The sequence below is a fragment of the Ammospiza nelsoni genome, chromosome 26 (assembly GCF_027579445.1).
Source record: "Ammospiza nelsoni isolate bAmmNel1 chromosome 26, bAmmNel1.pri, whole genome shotgun sequence".
NCBI classification, from domain to species: Eukaryota; Metazoa; Chordata; class Aves; order Passeriformes; family Passerellidae; genus Ammospiza; species Ammospiza nelsoni.
Genome location: NC_080658.1, coordinates 2,997,725 through 3,022,087, shown reverse-complemented (window position 1 = coordinate 3,022,087; position 24,363 = coordinate 2,997,725). Strand labels below are relative to the sequence as shown.

The 24,363-nt window shown below is 53.2% G+C and overlaps 1 protein-coding gene across 1 annotated transcript in view; it reads left to right on the top strand.

Moving 5' to 3' along the window:
- Positions 1-24,363, top strand: part of ZNF385C (zinc finger protein 385C) — a 70,380-nt gene that overhangs the window by 15,946 nt on the left and 30,071 nt on the right. Inside the window, 1 exon segment of the mRNA XM_059489025.1 lies at positions 8,880-9,128. Coding sequence (XP_059345008.1) covers positions 8,880-9,128 — 249 coding nt within the window.

The window sequence follows — 24,363 nt, the reverse complement described above, 5'->3', positions numbered from 1 at the left end:
CCCAGCAGGGTGTTTGATAACATTGATTTTAATAAAGCTCTGGGCTTGTTTTGATGGACACATCCAAAGCACTACATGGATTTAAACAGATCCCATTGCAAATGTCTCTATCTGATACCCCTGACGTGACCAGACTGCAAATGTCACTTGCTTAGCACTATCAAATATTTAATTTGCCTTGTAATAGAGGAGCCTTTGAGAGCTCCAGCTTAAGCTGGAGGCCTCCTGTTAGCCAGAAGCTCTCCACAAATTCACTTAAAAGCCAATTTCTGCCTTGAAAAGCTCCTGATGCAGATGTGGGAGTGAGGGGAGCTGGGAGGGAAGAACTTTCCCACTGTGCTGGAACCCTGCTCATCACTGTAAGTGCTCGTGGTGGCTCCTCACCTTTGCCAGGGGAACACATGGGTGTGGGAAGGGGGTTGGCAGTGCCATCCCGTGGTGTTTGTGCCAATGCTTGTGGTGTTGTGTGTCCAGTGGCATTGCTGCTGACCCTGCTGACTGTGCCTGCAGTGAGGGTGGAGGGGCCCAGGAGCTGGCCTGGGTCTCAGTCTGGATCCTGCACTTGTGGAAAATCACATTTTATGGGAATTTCCCTGTGGCAGATTCAGCAAACAGTGAGGGGAGCACGAGGTGCTGCCAGGGCTCAGAGTCTCCCTGGGCATCACCTGGTTCTCCGTGCTTTATTTATATTTTATTTTTATTTTATTTTATATTTTTTTTTTATTTTATTTTATTATATTATATTTTATTTTATTTTTATTTTTATTTTTATTTTATCTTATGTTATTTATTTTATTTTATTTTATATTTTATTTTATTTTATTATTTTAATTTATTCTATTTTAATTTCATTGTTTTCTTTTATTATTTTTATTTTATTTTACATTTTAAAATTTTATTATTATTTACATATATATAATATATATTAAATTAATATATAATTATATTTAATATTTTATTTTAATTTATTTTAATTCATTTAAAAATATTTTATTTTATTTTATTTTATTTTATTTTATTTTATTTTATTTTATTTTATTTTATTTTATTTTATTTTATTTTATTTTATTTTATTTTATTTTTAATTTTAATTACATCATACAGTGGCTCTGTGAGACCTGGCTCTGACCAAACCTTTGTGCTGACCACAAGAATCCTGAAGGATGCTGTGATCTTGTCAGGTTCTCCTCATGCAGCAGAGATCCTGGGGATGTTTGGGGGGTGAACCATGGAGCTCACTCCTTCCTCCTCCTCTCTGTGCTCACACCTAGAGCCAAACCCAGGGATGGAATGTCTCCCTCCCTGCTGGGCTGGGAGCAGGTGGCACTGCCCAGGTTTTGTTTCCTCGAGCAGCCAGGCAGAGAGGCAGCATTTTCCCCTCCATGGTGTCTCCTTCAGCCGGGTTGAGCTGTCCTGAGCGGGGCTGGGATCTGCTGATTCAGGGGACAGGCAGCCCTGCATGCGGCGTTAATGATCTTGGTGTGCACAGGAGAGGACAGCGGCACCGCGGGATGCTCCCTGTCCTCCCCGGAGGCTGCAGGACGCCCCAGTGCCCTTCAGCCTGTGGCAACGGGGCTGAGGGGAGCCCCAAGAGCAACTGAGGGTAAGAATTGGGAATTTGGGGGGTCAGAACTGAGGGTTGGGGGTGGTATGAGCTCTGTGTGTGTCCCCGTGCCAGGAGCCAGCCTGCAGAGCAGAGCCCTTGAGGAGAGACAGCTCCCACTAATCCTTGCTCTGGTGGTTTATGGGCTGATCCTAAAATGTGCCTGGCTGTGGCATTAGTAGAGCATATGCCAGGCTTTGGGGGCAGCTGGTTTGATGCAGTGTTATGAAATGCTGGAATGCTGCAGCCATGGCCAGGCCCTCCAAAACCTGCAATCTGCCAGGTGTGCTCAGGAGAGCACGCTGAAACATCAACTGATGATACAGCAGCTCCTCTGGGCACCTCCATGCCCGGGCCAGAGCTCCCTGTGCCCTTCCCAGCCCTCCACCAGCACCCAGTGCCCCTTTATGAAATTACACAGGGAATTTTGTGCCCAGACCCATTCCCTCTCTCCCCTGTCACTGAGAGCTGCTGTCAGGTGCCTCCAGTGCCCCTTTATGAAATTACACAGGGAATTCTCTATGCCCAGCCTTTGATGCAGCCCCATTCCTGTGTCCCCTGTCACTGAGAGCTGCTGCCAGGTGCACCCAGCGCCCCTTTATGAAATTACAGTGAATTTTCAGCCCCCAGCACCATTCTCCCATCTCCCCTGTCAGGTGTGAGCACTCAGTGCCCCTTTATGAAGTTACACAGGGAATTCTCCATGCCCAGCCCTATTCCCCGTGTCCCCTGTCAGGTGTACCCAGTGCCCCTTAATGAAATTACAGTGAATTTTCAGCCCCCAGCCCCATGCCCGTGTCCCCTGTCAGATGTGAGCACCCAGTGCCCCTTAATGAAATTACAGTGAATTTTCAGCCCCCAGCCCCATGCCCGTGCCCCCTGTCACTGAGAGCTGCCGCCAGGTGCACCCAGTGCCCGCTCTTGGCCCAAGGTGGCCGCTCCGGTGCCACCCCTGCCAGCTGGCATGCCACCCCTGCCCCGCGTGACAAAGCCCGGCGCTCTTTGGGACCCTGCTGAGCCCCGGGCACCGGTTCGTGCCCGGCTCCGTTCCGGAGGCTGCTGATGAGCGCTGATTTAGTGGCGATCGAAGCGCGCTTGAAACCCGAGCCAGGCGCCTGCAGCGCTCCAGGCACGGGCTGCGGTGCCCGGAGGTGGCACAAGGGCAGAGCCGGCCGGGCACGGCCGTGCCAAGGGCAGGGCTCCGCACCAGCACAGGTAGGAGCCGCCCGTGCCAGGCTGGGGCACCCGGGGCTGCCCTGAGGAGGGGCTGGTGCTGAGCACGGGTGGGTGGGAGGGCTGGGAATGGCCTGTGCCCGTGGTCAGGGGGCTCGGGGGATGCTGGGGGGGTCTGGGGGTCCCTGCTGGCTCTGGAGGGGGCACAGCAGGTGTGGCAGCGCGTGGCAGGGGCAGGATCACAGGGATGGGGATGGGATGCAGGGATTGAGCTGGGCTGAGGGGTTGTGGCAGCTCTGGGGGTCCTTGCAGGGGTGGACAGGGACAATGACACTGGTCCCTACTCAGGGGGTTTGGGGGAATTTTGTGACAGCTCTTGGTGGTCACTTTGATGCCAACACTTTCTTTTATTTCTGTTGTTTTTATTTGCTGTTGTGTGTACTCTGGGGGTCCTTGCAGTTTTGGACAGGGGACAATGACACCGATCCTTACTCAGGGGATTTGAGGGAATTTTGTGACAGCTCTTGGCGGCCACTTTGATGCCAATATTTTCTTATACTTCTGCTTTTATTTGCTTTTGTGTGTACTCTGGGGGTCCTTGCAGGTGTGGACAGGGACAATGACACTGGTCCCTACTCAGGGGGTTTGGGGGAATTTTGTGACAGCTCTTGGTGGTCACTTTGATGCCGACACTTTCTTTTATTTCTGCTTTTATTTACTGTTGTGTGTACTCAGTGGGAGGCAAGGAAGGTGATGCCAACACTTTCTTTTACTTCTGCTGCTTTTATTTACTGTTGTGTAAATGGGAGGCAAGGAAGGTGCATTCAGTAGAATGTAACCCAGTGAACTCAAATAAGGGTTTTATTTCCCTTCAGATTTCTTGCTCTTTTACCAAGTCCATGCACTTTCTGTTCAGGTGATGTTTTCCCTCATTGCTGAATGGAGAGATCTCCCAGTTAGCTCCTGTCAGGTCCCCTCAGCTCTGTGGCAAAGGCAGTTTGATTTGAGGGGAGGTTCAGGACATGTGTGCTGGCTCTGCTGAGTTCAGTCCCAATAAAAATCCCATGGGATACAAGCTGGTGCTGATGGGAGGAGGGAGCACGAGGGTCCCTGCTGGGGTGGGACACTGAGAGAATATCCCTGCACAGATGTGCACGGCAAATTCTATCCAGGCTGGGATAACAGCACTCCCTGTGCCTTTATGGGTCTGCTCCACGTTAGTCAGGATACAGGAAATGGTATAGAAATAATGGGGATGATAATGGGAATAATGGGAAAGGAGCTGACCTGCATCAAAGCTGCTCCCTCATCAGGATTTTGGAGCTTGGCCAGAACCCCACTGCCCTGCTGATGTGCCTCATGCCCAGCCAGAGGCTTTTCTGGGATGCTGTGGGGTGCTGTGGATGCTGTGGGGTGCTGTGGGATGCTGTGGGATGCTGTGGGATCCTTTGGGATGCTGTGGGATGCTGTGGGGTGCTGTGGGATGCTGTGGGATGCTGTGGGGTGCTGCTTCAGCACAGTGTGTGGGACGGAGCCATTGCAGTCACTGCATTCTGTGTTGAAGTTTTGGTTTCTGGATTTTGCTTTGCACTCAGGAGCTGAGTGAAGGATGGCCCAGCACGGGGTTCCTTCCAACAACCAGCATCCAAAGGGACATCCCTGTGAGCCCTGGCTCTGAGGGAAAGGCAGCAAGGAGTGCAGCTGCCAGGGTGTCCCAGGCCCTGGAGGTGCCATTGGTGCTGCTCAGCCTGGGCACATCTGGCTGGGGTGGGTGAATTCCCAGGAGAACCCTTGGGAAGCTGAAACCCCAAAATTTGCCACTGCTTGTGATCCTCCTGCATGGAGGAGACAAAACCTCATCAGTGCTGGGGTGGGATGGATGGTGGAGCTGGGATGTGGTGACCCTGTGAGCTCAGAGCCACCCTGGGGGTGTCACTCAACCTTCACCCTGCCTCAGTTTCCCTCCTGTGAAAGGCAACACTCCCCCATCCCCCGGCCAAAAATTCCTCAGTGCTTTGCTGAAAAGGTGAAATCTGCCCCAAATCAGGCGTCAGTCAGGGCACTGCCAGCCTGCACACGTGCCATGATCTGTCCCTGTGACCTGTCCCAGCCACCCGTCTGTGGCTCTGACACCCGAGAAGCAGAACAGGCCCAGAAGAAATTAAGTGAATGAGACAACAAGTGTGTGTGCAATTAGGACAGACCTTCAAACGCTGCCCCAGGGCTGGGACAGGAGCTGCTGCCTAATCAGAGCAACAGCAGCGCCGGTTCTAAAGACGAGCGAGACTTTGGGGATACTTTGTCCACATAATGTTCCAATTTTAGCTCTGCGCCCTGGGATGTAATTGCATTAAAAATACCCGGGGAGGGGGAGGATGCCAAGGGCACCCGGCGACCTGCCTGGGCTGGCTGTCCCCGAGGCCCCGGCTCACATTCCTGCTGCTGATCGCCTCCCAGATCTGCTTTCCGGTTGTTCTGCTAATGGTTATCCTGGGAAAGGCTCTGTTGGCAGCCAGGGGGAACATCTCCTGCTCCTTTGGGCTGAGCTACGGATGGGGACACCCGCGGCCACCTCCAGGCTGCAGTGAAGGAGTGCAGGACGGTGGGGATGGACGGAGATGAGAGATCTCTGCAGCCAGGTCGTGGAATTTGGGGTTTATTGCAAAGGGCCAAGTGCAGGGCCCTGCTGGGAGCTGCCAGGCACAGCTCAGAGCAGGCTGAGAGAAGAGAGGGGGAGAGAGGATGAGAGCGTAAGAGGGTGAGAGAGCGAGGTTCCTGTTACAATACAAAAAATCTTCTGTGTTGAATATTCTAATTCTCACTAACTAATCTAGTACAATATACAAACCCTATAGCATTTACACACAGCTTATAAGAATCATTACATTACCATCCTGTGTTATAAGAGGATGAGAAGGTAAGAGAGTAAGGGAGTAAAAAGGTCAGAGAGCAAAAGGGTAAAAGACCGAAGTTCCCATTTCTATACAATAAATCCTCTTCTGTGTTGAATATTCTAATTCTCACTAACCAATCTAGTCCAATATACAAATCCTATAGCATTTCCATACAGCCTATAAGAATCATTACATCACCATCCTGTGTTACATTTTAAACCCTAAAAACTCCTCTTTGGGCCCCTTCTGCCAAGCTGTAGGGTCTGCTCTGACCCTTGGACCTTCAGCAGACCACACCATTGTTTTCCAATTATTCAGTAACTGGGGGATCTCAAAGCTTGCTTTCATTTCAATCTCACTTATAGTTTCCATATTCTCAAAATCTTTTACCAGACAATCATATTTATAAGGCTTTCCTGTTTCATCTTCCCCGACACTGCAGGAAGGCACAGGATGGGGCTGTGGAGAGGGGAGCTCACCGGGTGGGCACTGCAGTGTCCCTGCCTTCTGTCCCCGCTGTCCCCGTTGTCCCCGTTATCCCCGTTGTCCCCGTTATCCCCGCTGTCCCCGTTGTCCCCGTTGTCCCCGTTATCCCCGTTATCCCCTGTCCTCGCTGTCCCCGGTGGCGGCTCCGGGACCGGGCGCGGAGCGGCGGCGCCACCGCGGGGCTGCGGCCGGGGCTGCAGAGAACCGAACCGAGTTCAGAGGGTTTAACTCTTGTTTAAAGCTCTGAAGGCCTTCGGTTTAGGTAATCCTAAATTTCTTAGATGATGGTAAGGCTTATAGGGGAGATAGGAAGGAGGATGACGGACATGGTGGTTAAGGTGGCAATTAGGATGCTGGTTTATGTTTTATGTCATTATCACTCTCTTCAACTTCCTGAAGGGTGGCTGTGGTGAGCTGGGGGTCGGTCTCTTTCTCCGGGCAACAACAGACAGAACAAGAGGACACAGTCTCAAGCTGCGCCAAGGGAGATACAGGCTAGAATTAAGGAGGAAGTATTTTACAGAAAGAGTGGTCAAATACTGGAATCATCTACCCAGGGAGGTGGTAGAGTCACCATCCCTCGAAGAGTTTAAAAAAAGACTGGATGTGGCACTTGGTGCCATGATCTAGTTGAGGTGTTAGAACATGGGTTGGACTCAATGATCTTAAAGGTCTCTTCCAACCTAGAATTTCTGTGATTCTGTGATTCTGTGTTGATGCTGGTCATTGTTTTATGTGGTTTGTGGTGTGCAGGGAGAGTGTAAAGGTAAAAGAACAGGCTTAGCAGGGAAAGGAGGGAGATAAGTGTGGCTGCTGGGAGTCCTGAGAGAGAGAGAGTAGGGTTAGGAGTAGTATTGCATTTAGTGATGGGATTTTAGTCCATGCAGTTATTAGGGTTGATAGCTTTAGGACTTTGATTGTATTTAGGGTGAAGAAAACACTTGCAGTTATTATAGCGTATAGGCAAAAGCTGAGGAGGGTGAGTTTAGGGTTGTAGATAATAATGATTGAGAGCCCAAGAACTGAACCCTGGTGGCCTCTGGGGCGCTGACTGTGGAGCCAGCACCACCAGCAGGGTTTGCACTGAGCTGGATCCCTGGTGTGGTCCCTGCTGCCCTGGGCTCCGTGCAGCCCTGCCCAGGATGCCAGGGCCATCCTGCAGGGCACCCTTGGGTGCTGCCCGGGCACCCCCAGCCTCCCCAGCCCCTGCCTTGGCCCCTTGCCGTGCCTGGGGGGTTTGTGAGCCGCAGCTGCCAGCTCCGGGTCCGTAACAGGATCCCAGGGCTCGGGTGACCTTCGTGCCTCCCGGGCCGTGCTGGGTGTCCCAGCCATGCCCAGCCCGGTGTCCCAGCAAGGCAGAGGCTGCTGAGGGCTGTCCCCTGCTGACCCCAGGCCATCCATGGGCTGCTCTTCTCTGTGGTGTCACTGTGTGGGTCTGGGGCTCTCTTGGGGTCTCTGTCTGGTCAGAGTGACCCCTAGATGTGTTAGAAAGTCTCTTTTCCCAGCCTGGCAGTCGAAGGAGCCAGAGCTCTTCAGTTCTCATTCTCAAGGTTATTTATTGTATCTTATCTATAAATTTTTTCCTATCCCATCCAGCTGAGGTTCTCTCAGCAAGACAGTCCAAGGCACATTGCCCGTCTTCTATCTTTTTATACTAAAAACCTCGTGTACAATATTTACCATAACTTCCCAATCCCTATCACCTGTGTTAAACAGTGAGCTTCTACTCTAAACCAATCCAAAAGTGCCACCATCACAGCAGAAGATGGAGGCCAAGAAGAAGAAGGAGAAAAGCTGGACACTGCTGCCAGTATGGACCAGTTGCCTCCAGCTAGATCAACCCAGTCAGTCCCAGTATGATGCCATGTGCTCCCAGTTGCTCCCAGTTCCCCCAATATGGGGGGCGATGTGCAGGGTGTGTTCCCAGACACTCTCAGACACCCCAGTGTCAATCCAGTCCCTCCCAGTATGATGTCAGTCAGGCCCAGTATATCCCAGTTATCTTCAGTCATTCCCAGTTCCTCCAGTTTGCTTGCAGCATGATCCCAGTTTCTCTCGGCTGCTCCCAGTAGCCCAAAGTGTGATCCCAGTCACCCCCTTTCAACCCCAGTATGAGCCCAGTAAACTCCAGTATGATCTTTGTCACATGCCAGCACTCCCAGTATGGTCCCAGTGTAATCCCAGTTACTTCCAGTCTCTCCCAGGATGGTCTCAGTGTAATCCCAGTTACTTCCAGTCTCTCCCAGGATGGTCCCAGTTGCCTCCAGCATGGTTCCAGTTGCTTCTCTGGATCAACCCAGTCAGTCCCAGTATGATGCCATGTGCTCCCAGTTGCTCCCAGTACCCCCAGTACGGGGGATGTTGTGCAGGGTGTGTTCCCAGTCACTCTCAGACACCCCCAGTGTCAATCCAGTCCCTCCCAGTATGATGCAGACATGACCCCAGTGTGCTCCCAGTACGAACCAGTTGCCTCCAGCTAGATCAAGCCAGTCAGTCCCAGTATGATGCCATGTGCTCCCAGTTGCTCCCAGTCCCCCCAGTATGGGGGGGATGATGTGCAGGGTGTGTCCCCAGCCATTCTCAGACACTCCCAGTCCCTCCCAGTATGATCCAGAGGCAACCCCAGCGTGCTCCCAGTATGAACCAGTGCCCCACATGGTGCCAGCTGCCGGCAGCCGCTCTGTCCCTCTGTCCTCACAGTGGGTCTGTCCTTCCTCCCGCAGGCATGAAGCGCCCCCTGAGCCCATCCCAGAGCCCCGAGGGCGCAGTGCAGCTGGTGGAGGAGCCCAGCTGCCCCCCCAGCCAGCCCGAGCAGCGCCTGAAGAGGGAGAAGAAGCAGCAGTCGTTCACTCTGTGCGAGGTCTGCAACATCCAGCTCAACTCAGCTGCCCAGGCGCAGATCCACTACAACGGCAAGTCCCACCAGAAGCGCCTCAAGCAGCTAAACAAGGGGAAGATGCCAGCAGCCCAAGGTAGGAGCCCACCCAGCAGGTCAAGGTGGCCCAAAGGCTGCCCTTGCTCTGGCACAGCTGCTCTGTTGGGCTCGTGGCAAGTTTGGAGGTGTTTGGTTTTGGTCCTTGGCTCTCGGGGCCTTTCTGGGTCGCTGCGACCCCGAGATTGTTAAAAGTCTCTTTTCCCAGCCTGAGCGCTTGAAGAATGAGTTGGAATTCTTCATTTCTCAGTCTCAAGGTTGTTTATTGTTCCTTATCTATAAAAATTTTCTCCTGTCCTGCTGAGGTCCATCCAGCAGGACAGTTCCAGGCACTCTGCCTGCCCCCAGGGCTGTGTTATGTCTTTGTACTAAAAACTGTATACAATATTTACCATAACTTCCCAATACCTATCACCTATGTTAGACAGTGAGCTTCTACTCTAAACCAATCCCAAAGTGCCAACATCACAGCAGAAAATGGAGGACAAGAAGAAGGAGAAAGGCTGGACACACCCAGTTCCCTCCATCTTGCCTCCTGAACCCCCGTACCAAAAACCCTAAAATCTACTTTTCCACCCTGTGATAACTTTACTAATATTCTACTTAAACTGTTGTGGCTTGCTGATCTTCATATAAGGCTGGTAATTTGCTCATAATCAAACGCACAGGTGTTTTGGGCTCTGTGTCAGGGTCTCTGAGCCCCCTGGCCAGGGTTTGGGCAATCCAGGAGAGCCAGAGGGATGTCCTGGGTTCCCACACTTGGCATCTGTCATTTGCTGGAAGTGCAGAGCTTTCAGTCCTCAGGTGGTTTAGGGGCCCAAGAGGCCCAGCTGGACAGCAGAGGATGGACACACGTGGGTCTGTCCACATGGTTGGTGCTGCTCTGTCTTTGTGGGTGTCTCCTTGAGCTCTGTCGATTTTTTGTGCAGCAGGGACATGCGTGCCCGAGGCTGTCACTTGCTGGGGTTCTGGATGCTGCTCTGCAGGTGCCAGCCTGACCTGTGCACTTCTCCTGTGTCTGTGCTGCTTTTGATCCAAAATGCTGCTCAGATGTTGGTGCTGAGGCCCCTCGCCTGTTGGCTGTGCAGGGATGCTGCCACGTGCAGGTGCTGTGCTGCTGGGCAGGACAATGTACTTGTTTGTGCAAGGGCAAGGACTCACCTGCCCTCTGTGCCATCTGCCAGCATTCACCTGGCTGGGCCCAGCTGGCTGCTGCAGATTTTATGCACAAAAGCAGGGAAACGTGCCCAGAAATGTCACCCTGTCACCATGGCTGACCTGCTCTGCCTGAGCCTTTGGCTGTGAGGGTTTGTCATTAGCAGCAAACCGAGGGAATTGCACAGAAATCACAGAATGCCTTGGCATGGAAGGGACCTAAAAGATTAAATGGTTCCCTGCTCCTGCTCTGATTAGAGACTGGGCAGGCTGGAGCCATGAATTCCCAGAATGGCAATAGTCATGTGTGTGCCAAATCCTGCCCTGGCTGGTGCTGGTTTTGTATGGGATATGCAAAGGAGCAGCTCTCTCCATCAGCATTGCTGACAGATGGAAATATTGCCAGCTATTTTAATGGGGATGGGCCTCATAAATTCCAGCCTGCAGCTTCCAGCTTCTCCCCTCAATCTGCTTGTGGCCTGATGGGAGGCTGTCCAGGGATGCATTTCCTACTGAGCCAAAGAATCCTGGGCCATGCCAGCCTGCTCTTTGTGCCCTGATCTCTGCCAGTGTGGCACCCCTGGGACCCCACACTGCTGGCCCCGCAATCTCTGCTCTGCCAGGCATGGCACAGCCATTCCTGAGTGTGCAGGGCTCTGATCTGCTTGTGTGCAGAAACTGCAGGCAGCAGCTGCTCCCTGTGCCTCCCTGTCCCTCCCGTTCCCGCCGGAGCTGACCTTTCCCTGCACTTTTGGTTAAAAATGTCACTTCCAGCATTGTCACTGCGAGCCTTTCCCAGCCTCCTGAGGTGGCTGCGAGCTGGCTGATGTGACTCCTGTGCCACTTGATGCCATATGTGACCCCCCAAAATGCCAAAGGGACCATCCCTGTCAGGACCAGTGCAGGACAAGCTCCTGGCTGGACTGGCAGGGCCGTGGGGTGCTGGTGATGCTCTGTCCTGCCCCATCACACTCCTCCAGGAGCCCTTCCCTGGTCAGATCTGCACCTTTGGGTGCTGAGAAAATGCATCTGCCTGCAGTTCTGGGAGCTGTCACCCCTTCTTGGGCAGCTGGGCTCAGCCTGGCACACAGGAATGGGTCCCCAGTGATGTGTCAGCACTGGGTCCTGGATTAAATGAAGTAATTAAGCTCAACAGAGATGGGCTGTTCATCTGGGTTGGAATCTCTGTCTCATGCTGACACCTACAGCTGCATCAAAGGCAGCTTCCAGCCACCACTGAGTGTCCCTGCTCCCCTCTGGCTCCTGGGATCTGTTCTTCCTGCCCAGGCTGTGAAGCTGCAGAGGAGCAGCACTGGCAAACATGCTAATCAGTGTCATTGCAATTCATTAGCTCTGTGGCAGAAATCCCCCAACTTAAAAACAAATTATTGCTCATCAGACTTTTTGTTTTGCAAGACAGACCCCAGATCCTTGCTGTCCTGTGTGGAATCGTGGTGAAGGTGGCCCTGCCCTGCCCCATCACACTCCTCTAGGAGCCCTTCCCAGACCTGCACCTTTGGGTGCTGAGAAAATGCATCTGCCTGCAGTGCTGGGAGGTGTGACCCCTTTTTGGGCAGCTGGGCTCAGCCTGGCACACAGGAATGGCTACCATGGATCCCCAGTGGTGTGTCAGCACTGGGTGGGTCTTGGATTAAATGAAGTAATTGAGTTCAACAGAGATGGGATGTTGCTCTGGGCTGGAATCTCTGCCTCATGCTGACACCTACAGCCGCATCAAAGGCAGCTTCCAGCCACCATTGAGTGTCCCTGCTCCCCTCTGGCTCCTGGGATCTGTCCTTCCTGCCCAGGCTGTGATCACTTGTGTCTCATGCTGCAGAGCTGCAGAGGAGCAGCACTGGCAAACACGCTAATCAGTGTCATTGCAATTCATTAGCTCTGTGGCAGAAATCCCCCAACTTAAAAACAAATTATTGCTCATCAGACTTTTCATTTTGCAAGACAGACCCCAGATCCTTGTTGTCCTGTGTGGAATCATGGTGAGGTGCTGATTTGACACGGGGTGGTCACAGATGAAAGATGTTTTCGTGCCGCAGATGCCAGCTCTAATCCAACTGGGTCACGAGTGATTTAATTACTGCCTGTGATTTCCCAGGCAGCCCAAGTGATCTCAGTTTGCTCTCAGAGTCCTGGGGAACCAAACCACAGCATGGTGCTGAGTGAGCAGGAGGAGCTGAGCCACCCCAAAATGGGCTGCAAAAGGGGCATGGGCGGGGGGGGGGGCTGCTGCTGCTTCCCCTCATCCTGGATCATCTCTGGGGCTCTCATCAGGACAGGCTGAGCTGGAATATTTCAAAATTTACACCCTGATGCATTGCTCTCATCCTGGATCATCTCTGGGGCTCCCACGGCAGGACAGGATGGGAGCATTTCAAAACTTACACCCTGATGCATTGCTCTCCCCCTCATCCTGGATCATCTCTGGGGCTCCCATCACAGCATAGACAGAGTGGAGCATTTCAAAGCTTACACCCTGATCCATTGCTCTCCCCAAAAGTCCTTTCCAGTGTCTCAAAGAAGTCATGGGATGTACAGAGCAGCTTGTGCTGCTGCCAGAGTGCTGTCTCTGGGCTCTGCCAGCCTCCATCTCCCTCAGAGGCAGTGGGAGCACTCTCCTTTGGAGCACCAGCCTCTGGATTGCCTGGCAAATGTGAGCTGACAGCAGCTCATAGCCCTTTGGCCAGGGTCTGTGGGAAGGACACTCTGTTCAGGCATCTCCTGTGCCCAGGAGGCTCCACACAAACCCCAACTCAAACCTTCTCTTGCCTTTGGGGGCTGCTGAGCCGCTCCCCCAACCCAAAAGCCAAAGCACCCGGAGGCAGCTGTGCCCTGGGGCTGGTTTGTGTCACAGGCTCTTCCTCCTCTCCAAAATCCATGGAATTCTGTGCCCTGACCCAGTGCTGTCACCCTGCCCCACACTGGGGCTGCCTGGTGCTGTCCCCCCTCCCCTCAGCCCTGGAACAGCAGCTCCTTGCAAAGGGAAAGGTCCTGGATTCCCCAATTATGCACTGAAATGTCTGTCCATGCGTGTTTGGGAGCACAGAGGTTTGAGATGAGCAGGGAAATCGCTGTGACAGCTTCAGCATCACTGAGCAGGGCCCCTGGCAGGGGACACGGGGACTCAGAGGGGGCTGGGGGCTGCTGGTGGGATTGTCCTGGCTTGCACAGGGGGTCCCAGCTCCCTGATTTTGGCAGCTGGAGGGAACCCGGTGCCCTGGAATGGCTCCTGCAGAGCTGGGTGCAGTGCCTGAGGCACTGGGGCTGACCAAGGAGGAGCCCATGCTTGTGCTCTTGGCTGGGCTGGCAGAGCCCTGCTGAGAAACAGCTCCTGAAAAGCACCCAGAGCAGCAGAGGGAGGGCAGCTGGTGGCTCTGGCCATGGCTCTGGGGGTGTGGGAAGGTAGAAGAATAGGCTTAGCAGGGAGAGGAGGGAGATAAATGACTTATTATCCAGGAACTAACTAAACAAGACATAGCCCCAGCCATTCCTGGATAAGAAGTCATTTGGGCTGGAATCCTGTCAGGGGAGGGAGCCCTGCAAGGGAGAATAGGGTTAGGAGTAGTATTGGGTTTAAAGATGGAGTTTTGCTTCGTGCAGTCATTAGGGTAGATAGTTTTAAGACTTTAATTAATGCTGCTGCTCCCTGCTCCTGGGCCATGCTCCTTTTCCATGACCCTGCTCTGCGTGCTCTGGCACCTCGTTCTCAGCTGCTTTCCCTCCTCCTGTGCCCTCTGCTGTGCCAGTCTTTCAGCTGTTCATTACCCAGCAAACAGTGCCAGCCCCTTTCAGCCACGTTCAGCCGGGCTTTGTGTGCAATAATCCCGAGGTATTGATTTAAATTGTTTGCAAACATGTGGGATTAGGGTCTAATTGGGACTAATCGGTGGCACTGCTGTGTTGGGGCTGGGACACTCTCACATCTGCCCTTGATGGAGTTCCCAGCCTTGGTGCTGCCAGGACCTGCTCCAGCAATGCCAGAGGAATTGTTCTATTTTGCTTCCCCCTTCAGGAATTTGCTGCTCTCCTGTTTTTGGGACTTTTTTTTGGGACAAATTTAGCAGGGACAGGCTGGCATGGGAGCCACCGCAGTGTCCATCACCAGCTCCACTGGCAGCACATCAGGCTCTCCCAATTTGCAAACATGTGGGATTAGGGTCTAATTGGGACTAATGGGGCTGCAGCAGTTGGGACACTGCTGGGTTGGGGCTGGGACATTCTCACATCTGCCCTCGATGGAGTTCCCAGCCTTGGTGCTGCCAGGACCTGCTCCAGCAATGCCAGAGGAATTGTTCTTTTCTGCTTCCTCCTGTAGGAATTTGCTGCTCCCCTGGTTTTTGGGACTTTTGGGACAAATTTAGCAGGGACAGGCTGGCATGGGAGCCACCTCAGTGTCCATCACCAGCTCCACTGGCAGCACATCAGGCTCTCCCAAACTTCCATAAAGGGGATTTAACATTTGGCTGAGACAAACCCTGCATCAATGCCAGCTGCTGATCAATACCTCGTGCCCAAGCAGCACCAGGGCTCAGATCTGAAGCTTCTGTGAATTTATGAAGGACAAACACAAGGAATCTTCCTGCTCCATTGGCCTCGGCTGCTCCCTTCAGCTGTGAGCAAAGATGAGCAAAAACAGCTTTTCACATCAGATTTGAATAACCTGGAATCTCAGTGGGAGAAACAGAATGGTTTTTATCATGTCTTAAAGATGCTGGCTGGGATCAGGAATGATTTGAAGAAGCTCAGTTGGGTAATTGTACATTTTCCTCCTCTCTGCTCACTCCTGGGCTTCTCCCTTCCCATTGGGGGACAGGGATGTTCCTTGGGGCTTTTTGGACAGAGCTGGGAGGGCTGAGAAGGGGAGAGATTTACTGGCAGAAAAGCCCTGTTTCAGTAAATTCTCTCTTTTTTTTCCCAAAAAAATCCCCCAGTTTCTGTGGGGGAAGGGACCTGTGGGTGCCATGTGAGAGGCTGCACATGAGCCCAGACCTTGCACATGAATCCAGAACAAACTGCTCCCTTTCTAAATCCTCAGAAAATACCCCATTGGCTTGTTGTCCCTCTGAAAAGCCCAGCTATTCAGCTTTCTGTGGATTAATAACTGTGGCATAATTAATCTCTGATTTTATTGAGTCAGTAACTTCAAATAGGAAATGAATTGATTAGTGGTCAGCTTTGCCTTGAAGGTTTTTGTGGTGTGGAGCCTTCCCCACCAGGACTCTGACCTCAGGCTCTGCACCCCAGTTCTGGTCAGAAATTCAGGGATATTTTACCCTAACACATTTATTCTGAAAAGATCTTTTAAATTTAAAATCTTACAGAGAAGCTGCAGGGCTTTTTTGTGCTGCTGGGGCATCAAGGAGGTGGGAGCCTCCCATGGCTTGGGTGCTCAGGTGGATGCTCCAGCTTAAGAAATGAAGAGAAATATAGAGACAAGCCAAAATATATGAAAGTTAGATAATATAAATCAAATATTATCTTTCTGTGGGCTGGTGGGGGCTGCCTGGGCCATGAAGGAGGTAGGAGCTTCCCATGGCAGGGGCTTGGGTGCTCAGGTGGATGCTCCTGCTTCAGAAATAAAGAGAAATATAGACACTAAGCCAAAATATATCAAGGTTAGATAATATAAATCAAATATCATCTTTCTGTGGGCTGGTGGGGGCTGCCTGGGCCATGGGAGTGTCAGGCTGCCACTGATGTGGTGCTGGCAGAGGCTGTGCTGTGCTGCTGGCAGTGGAGATTTTTCTCAAAAAAAAAAAAAAAATCAGTAGGAAGTTGCCTGGTGTTATTTTTAAGCCCTGCAGTTGTGAGCCATCCCTCTTTAATCGTGGATTTTGCTGTCACTTTCTTGCAGTGGCTTTGCTGTCAAGTTGCCTCAGTCGGTGTTTCACGGCCACTCAGCTCAGGGCTGCCACACACGTGACATTCATTAGAAGCGGATTAAGAACAACGAGCAACACAAATATTTCACAATTTCCCACGTAGCATCAGCTCAGCAGATTTGGGAGAGGAAACCTGGCATTTATTTTAAGCAGGGGAAAAAAAAATATGGTCAAGGCAGCAGCTAAACTGTGTGTGTGCCCCAACTTGTACCTGCTAGTCCCTGTCCTGAGAGATCTCTGAGCCTGAAGGAGCCTTTTCCAAAGCTCCAGCAGCAGCTCTGAGCAGGGTGTGAGGTCTCTGGGATGGGGTGATGTCCCTTAGGAGGGTGTCTGGTGCTGGGGATGCTCTTGTGGCCACCTCAGGCGTTGAACCCAAAGGGTGGTGACAAGGTGAGACCCTCTGCCCTGTCCCTTCCAGGAGGGCCCTCCTCAATTAGATGGAAAATCTTACACTCTCTCTCTCTGAAACTACTTCCAGGTGTAATTTCCACCCCTTTTCTTGATAATTAAATATTTTTAGGTCATCTAGGTCACCCTGCTCACAGTTTGGAGGGCTTGGCTTTGTCCCCGAGCTCTTGGGGGCTGCTGTAAATTTTCACCATAGTATCTCGTCTTTGTGATTAAATAATTAATTAGCTGATCACATATATCTTAAACATCCCCAGGGGGATCTCAGCACCCCCAGGGGGCTCTGTTGTTCACTGTCCTGCTCTGACACAGAACAGAGAGGAGATCCCAGGAGAGAAATTGCTGATTTCATAGAGAAAGAAATAATGGAGGAGGAGCATTGTGAAGATTGTGGAGTGGATGCTCTCTCGTGTACCCCAGTTGTGATGGAGATCTCTGATTGTTGATGTGTTCATTGCCCAATTCTGGTCTCTATTTGCAAGCCTGAGGAAGAAGTCCTGACTTACCCATCCACAAAGGTGGCCCTGTTACCACAGCAAAGCTGTCATGGCTTTGTCTTCTCTCCAGACACATGAGCAGAGAAAGGAGAGAGCTGTGAGCTCTACCAGGAGTTAAGGGAACACTTTGATCAGATTTGTTCCTGTTTGTGATCTATTTATTATGATTATTTTTAAAAGGACTCTGCTGCCTCTGGGAATAATTTGGACTTTTGGAATGAAATAAAGCCAGGCCTTTGATGTGTAAAGACCAGGATGCAAAAGAAGAGGGGGATGAAGGAGATGTGGGGCAGGGCAGCACAGGGAGAAGGCACAACACACCACAAGCAGTTTTTTGGGCAGCATGAGCCCAGAGATGGGAATGGGAACTTGGAGCAGTGGAAGGGAGGTATGGTAGGATATGGCATGTATGGTACTGTGACAGTGTTCACAGGGGTCTGAGGATGAGGGAAGAGACGAGGATCTGACTCCATGTTTCAGAAGGCTTGATTTATTATTTTATGATATATATTACACTGAAACTATACTAAAAGAATAGAAGAAAGGATTTCATCAGAAGGTTAGCTAAGAATAGAAAAAGAAAGAATGATAACAAAGGTTTGTGGCTCAGGCTCTCTGTCTGAGCCTGCTGACTGTGATTGGCTATTATTAGAAACAACCACATGAGACCAGTAAAAGATCCCCCTGTTGCATTCCACAGCAGCAGATAACCATTGTTTACATTTTGTTCCTGAGGCCTCTCAGCTTCTCAGGAGGAAAACTCCTATTGAAAGGATTTTTCATAAAAGACGTCTGACCACAGCATCCCCAAAAACCTCCCTTTCTCTCAAACCACAACAGGATGAGCATCCTGCTGCATCCCGCACTGCATCCCGCTCTCTCCCGGCTGTCACAGGGGATTAGCGGTGCCGTATGGAGCGGGTCGTGCCCGGGCTGTGCGTGCGAGGGCTCCGCGCCCGCCCCGTGCCCCGCCGGGGCCCCAAGAGCACCGGCACCGAACGGGGGCACCGCGGAGGGATGGAGCTGGTCCTCAGTGATGGAAACGCGGCTCATCCCCCTGGGCATCCAGCCTGGGGCTCCTCTCCGTGCCCGCTGCGTGTCTGTGTTTGTGTGCCCGCCCGGGGGCACGGGAGGAGCGCTGGGAACGGGAGAATGGGGAGGGAAGGCAGGAGCAGGGAGGGGGCTGTGGGTAGTGCGGAGCTGTCACTGTGATTTAGGGCCGGCTGCTTAAACTGTTTTATGTTGCCAGACAGTAAGTCGTAAGCAATATAAAATTCTCTCTGAAGAGATGATCTCCCCATCGTCGTGCTTCTGCCTCAGAGTGAGCTCTCTCCTCTCCATAACCCCGTGGTGTCGGCGCAGAGGGAGAAAACGGGATGCTGGCTTTTGGAGCTGTGTTCACAGCCTGGGAATTTGAATCCAGGGGGATCCAGGGCCCTGCTCTGTGCTCCAGGGGGATCCAGGGCCCTGCTCTGTGCTCCAGGGGGATCCAGGGCCCTGCTCTCTGCTCCAGAGGAATCCAGGGCCCTGCTCTCTGCTCCAGAGGGATCCAGGGCCCTGCCCTCTGCTCCTGGGGGATCCAGGGGGATCCAGGGCCCTGCTCTGTGCTCCAGAGGGATCCAGGGCCCTGCTCTGTGCTCCAGAGGGATCCAGGGCCCTGCTCTGTGCTCCAGGGGGATCCAGGGCCCTGCTCTGTGCTCCAGGGGGATCCAGAGGGATCCAGGGCCCTGCTCTGTGCTCCTGGGGGATCCAGGGCCCTGGTCCATGCTCCAGGGGGATCCAGGGCCCTGCTCTGTGCTCCAGGGGGATCCAGAGCCCTGCTCTGTGCTCCTGGTGATGCTGGGAGCAGAGTGGTGCAGGGCCCTGGACGAGCTGCTGTGAGGGATTGGTGTTGGTAGCTGTGTGTCCTTCCAGCACAAGGACTGTGGCTTTTCCCTGCAGCCTCCCTGGGCTGCCCCAGCTCTGATTTTGGAGCATGTGAGTTGACTCTCTTGGATCTGTTGGAGTTGTTGTTGTCGTCAGAGCTGTTGGAGCAGAGCTGCCTCTGCCTGCAGACACTGCCTGCTCACCTCAGATTCAGTTCCCTTCCTTTTTCATGCCCCTGAGTTATCACTACTTTTGGACAGCTTGCCCACAACACTGCTCCAGCTCACCTTTGGTATTTTCTGCAGCCACAGATTTGCAAGGAGCAGTTTCATTTATCTGGCTGTTGCTGTGCCAGCCGGAGTGTGTCGGTGTGGTCTGAGCTGTGGCACCACAGCGTTTGCCCTGATGAGCTCCCTGGGCACCAGCAGCTCCTGAGGGGCCAAAACTGAGCAGGAACCTGATGGGCAAGACTAGAGACAGCATCACCTCAGGCTAATTAAGCATCCAGAAGATTCTGGGTAATTGGTTCCATGCCAAACTCCACATGGGCCCTGTGACCCCCCAGGAAATCTGCATTGGGCTGGGGGGAACCAAAGTGTGGTGGCAAGGTGGAACCCTCTGCCTGTCCTTTCCAGGAGAGCACTCCTGAGTTAAATGGAAAATCTTACACTCTCTCTCTCTGAAACTATTTCCAGGTGTAATTTCCACCCCTTTTCTTGATAATTAAATATTTCTAGGTCATGCAGTTTCTCCACCCTGTTCACAGACGTGTCCTGGATGCCTTTGTAATTAGCCATCTCCCTGGGAAGGATGATGAGGGTGGGAGGCATCATTCCACCACCAAATGGAATGATGCCCACCTTGGCTCATCCTTGGGGGTCAGAGCTGGGGGTCTGTGTCCCCCAGGGTCACCAGACCCCTCCACTGACACAAAGCACCCAGGTTTGCTCTGCATAGAGGCAGAAACCTGCAGGAAGGATTCACTTAAAAAATGGGGATTAATAAAAATTATCTGGGTGGGCACGGTGAACTCAGCAGTTTGGCAAGTCTCTCAGGTTTGCTCTGCATAGAGGCAGAGATCTGTAGGAAGGATTCATTTAAAAAAAATGGGGATTAATAAAAATTATCTGGGTGGGCACGGTGAACTCTGAAAAATTAACTGAAAAATTAACTGGGCGGGCAGTTTGGCAAGTCTCTGTTTATCAGGGGGGTCGTGGGTGACTGTGAGCCACAAACCTCACTCTCTTTGTGTGGGAAGCCCCTCGGGGGAGGAGGATTCAGCCCTTAAAAAATGTTACTTTAATCCTGAGCAAACTGAGGAGCAGGAAAGGTCAGTGCCTGCCTTCCTGGGCCAGCAGGGATGAACGCCGGCGGCTGCTTCAGCTGGAGCCTCCTGCTTCTGATGGGGCTCAGGTTACAGAGCAGGAGAAAACTGATACACATCCTCCAGGTGTATCAGTCCTGATCCTATCTGCCGTCTTTCACCCCCAAATTATACCCTAAACCCTCGGTGAACAAAGTCAGACAGAAAGGCTCTGCAAGGCTCAGCAGACCTGGGCAGGGAGCAGTTTTTGCTGGGTTATTATTCCTGTATCCCCTCTCCTTTATTGATGTTTTCACTGCCCAATTCTGGTCTCTTTTTGCCAGGCTGCCTCTGGATTCTAAGGCTGGGAAGAGCCAGCCCTGAATGTCCTCAGCAGACCTGGGCAGGGAGCAGTTTTGGCTGGTTATTATCCCTGTCTCCCCTCTCCTTTATTGATGTTTTCACTGCCCAGTTCTGGTCAGTATTTGCCAGGCTGCCTCTGGATTCTAAGGCTGGGAAGAGCCAGTCCTGGGTATCCTCATCAGACTTGAGCAGGGAGCAGTTCTGACTAGACTTTTATTCCTACCTCCCTCCTCCTTTATTGATGTGTTCACTGCCCAATTCTGGTCTCTTTTTGCCAGGCTGCCTCTGGAGTCTAAGGCTGGGAAAAGCCAGCCCTGGACAGCCAGCAAAGAATTTAACTGTGCCCTCAGCAGGGTTCAGAGCAATCCCTCTGTTGTGGTTCCTGGAGCCTGAACCCTGTGAATTGGTGGCATTGGTGGCACAGCTGAGCCCGAGCCCCCTCCCCTTCTCCCTGCCCTCCCTCATGCTTTAAGCCACAGGCAGGATTTGAGCAGACCTGCCCAAGCAAGCCCGGCTTAGTGCATGTTTGGGATTTGCCTCTCCCAGGAGGGGTGGGTGTGAGGATGAGCTGCAGGCTGAGGGCTGGGGCCTGGGGCCATTTCACAGGAAACCCTCTGGTTCCATCCCCACGCTCTTGGGGTGCTCAGCCATCAGTGCCCCACATGTGGACATCGAAAGTGGTGACCACGAGGGGCTCTGGCATCTGACCCCTGTTGGATCTGGGGGTTTTTTAGGGCCTCCCATGTGATGGTGGAGCTTTTTGACCCCTTCTCAGCCACTCCAGGGTAGATTCTTCACCAGCTTCACCCCACAGAGGAGGCTGTGGGGATCTGCAGCCTCAGGCTTTGCTCCCTGGGATGGGGGATGAGGGTCTGGACCCTGTGGGAGGCTTTGTGCTGCTGCCCTACACCAGCTCTGAGGTACAAATATAGCAAGTTATGGACAAATAAGGACAAATATAGCAAGTTATGCACTGGACAGACCCACAGGGCCGAGCTGGGAAATTCCAGTGATGTGCTGGGCAGGGCTGGCAGGCGTTAATGGCCAGGGCTGTAATCAGCACCTGCAATTAACCCCAGCTCCAGCTGGCCTCAAAGGCTCGGCCACAAAGTGCAGCATCCCACACTCCCTTCCAGCCCTCCGTGTCACTCCAGCTCCGTGGCAATGCTCACCAGGAGCTGCTGGCCTGGATGGGATAAATGCAGCGTGAACCACATGGGAAAGGATTTATTGAGGAGATTTCTGGGGAGAATGAAGGGGCTGCTCAGGGCAAATGGAGGATGGAGTGGGGATCAGGGCTGTACATCAATCCAGAGGGGCTGGAGGTCAGGAGATGCCAGACTTGCTCATGGCTTGTGGTTATCCCTGGGAAAGGAGATCAGCATCGTTCCGGGATCGAGGAGCCCCCTGCTCCTCCCAGCCTTTACATTTCCACCTCCCTGCAGTAACACCAAACCCCTGATGACATTAAACAAATTAATATGGGGTTTAAATAGCCTGCAGGGGGCCGGGTAATGCGTGCGGGGCCAGCTGTCAATCCCGGATTAGCGAGTGCCCCGGCTAAACTTACTGCTGCTGTTAACGACCCTGACAACAACACCCCGCCTGCCCGGGGCTCTGCCAGGCTGCCCGGTGCCAGCCGAGCCAGGCTGAGGTCTGGCAGAGAGAACCATGGCCCTGCAGCAGCACCCAGGGGGGCCCTGATGCCTTTAGTGCTTCTCAGTGCACCAAAATTCTGTGATTTACCCCAAAAGTGCCCAGTCTGGCTGTGGCACGTGGGCACACCCAGGCATCTCATAGTTTAAAAGGTTCATTTTCATTCTGTATGGCCCAGTGGTTTCTGCCCAACTCCTTGTATTGTTTGACTGGAGAAAAATATTTCATTCCTTCCTTGTTCTTGTCTCCTGTTCAGGGAGGCAGGGGAGGTGATTGTTTCCCCTTTTCACGAGCGGGTTTTTCATTTCCCTGTTTAAAGGGCAGCAATGTAAGCAAGTCATGAGCCTTACCTCCTGAGAAGGAGCCAAAAATCAGCACAGAGAAGGTGCTGCCATGAGGAGGCACAGTCCTTGCTGAGGAACTGATGGGGAGGGCAGCAGGCATGAAAACCTCAATCGTGGGGGGCTGAGATGAGCATCTCAATCATGGGGACTGAGCACCTCAGTTGTGGGGGGCTGAGATGAGCACCTCAGTCGTGAGGGGCTGAGCACCCCAATCATGGAGGGCTGAAATGAGCACCCCAATCTCGGGGGGCTGAGATGAGCACCCCAGTCATGGAGGGGTTGAGATGAGCACCTCAGTCATAGGGGGGCTGAGATGAGCACCCTAATCTTGGAAGGCTGAGATGAGCACCTCAGTCATGGGAGGCTGAGATGAGCACCCCAATAACGGAGGGACTGAAATGAGCACCCCAATCATGAGGACGTGAGATGAACACCCCAATCATGAGGGGACTGAGATGAGCACCTCAGTCATGGAGGGGCTGAGATGAGCATTCCACTCATGGGGGGCTGAGATGAGCACCCTAATCTTGGAGGGCTGAGCACCTCAGTCATAGAGGGGCTGACATGAGCACCTCAGTCATGGGGGGCTGAAAAGAGCACCCCAGTCTTAGAGAGGTTGAGATGAGCACCCCAATCATGGGATACTGAGCACCTCAATCATGGGGGGCTGAGATGAGCACCCCACCCGCGCCAGGCTGCCCGTGCCCACTCGTGTCACCCCCCCAAGCCGATGACATGCTTGGGGCAGACCCTGCGTGTTCCCAGCACTCAGGGCTGGGGCTGAACGAGCAGGGACCCACGGCAGGGACCCGGTCCCTGCTGCCGGGGGTCGCGGTGGGTGACTGCCGCTGAGTGTCCCCTCCCAACCCCACAAGGACATTTCCCTCCAAATCAGCCACTTTAGAGCCCTCCCCTCGCCCCAAGTTTCGGGGTCCGGGCAGCCCCGGCTGTGCGGGGAGGGGGAGCTGCTGTCCCCCCGCCCATTCCCACGCCGATCCCCGGTCGCTTCTCTCCCCCCGCGCCGCTGCGGGGCCGAGGCGGGGCCGGACGCGGGGCGAGGGGCGGCGGGAGCGGGAGCGGGGCTGCGCCCGCCCGGCCCTGCCCGCAGCTCTGCCCGGCGAGCGGAGGCACCAGCAGCGCCCAGGAGACGCAGCCGCATCCAAAATGCTCCTAGGTGGGTGACACGCAACTTTCCCGCAGCCTCATCTCTCTCTGTCTCTCTCCTTGTCGCCCTCCATCTCTCTCCTCTCCATCGCTCCTTCGTCCCCCCGGTCGCTTCTCGGGGGTGCAGCCGCGGAGCTCGCGGATCGGTGATTTTGAGGGGATGGGGACCGGGTATGGCCTCGCCGCTGTCCCGGGGCTGCTGCTCCCCGGTTTGAGCGCTCCCGTGTTCTGCCGGGTTCCTTCAGCTGGAGGAAAGGGCGCTTTTCGGCGTCCGAGCTGTTTTTCAGGACAGAAAAACAGCGAATTGGTTTTTATTTTGCTGGTCGCTCTGCGCAGGTTGTGTGTGTGTGGGGGTCTCTTCTCCACTTTGCGATTTTGGCCACTAAGTTAACTCTAAATAGTGAAACATTGAGGTGGGTTATTTACTGCCGGGTAAAAAACCCGGGGACAAGCGGTACTCAAGGAGTCCGGGCTCAGAGTGAGGGGCTGGGAATGGGCTCGGCATCCAACTCAACTCCTGATTCACCTGTGGGGTCCCCATCCTGTTCCTAGCACGGCTTGGCACTCCAAATTATCCCTATCAGATTTTCCCATTTCTAAGCAAACGTTGTCGTTCCCATTC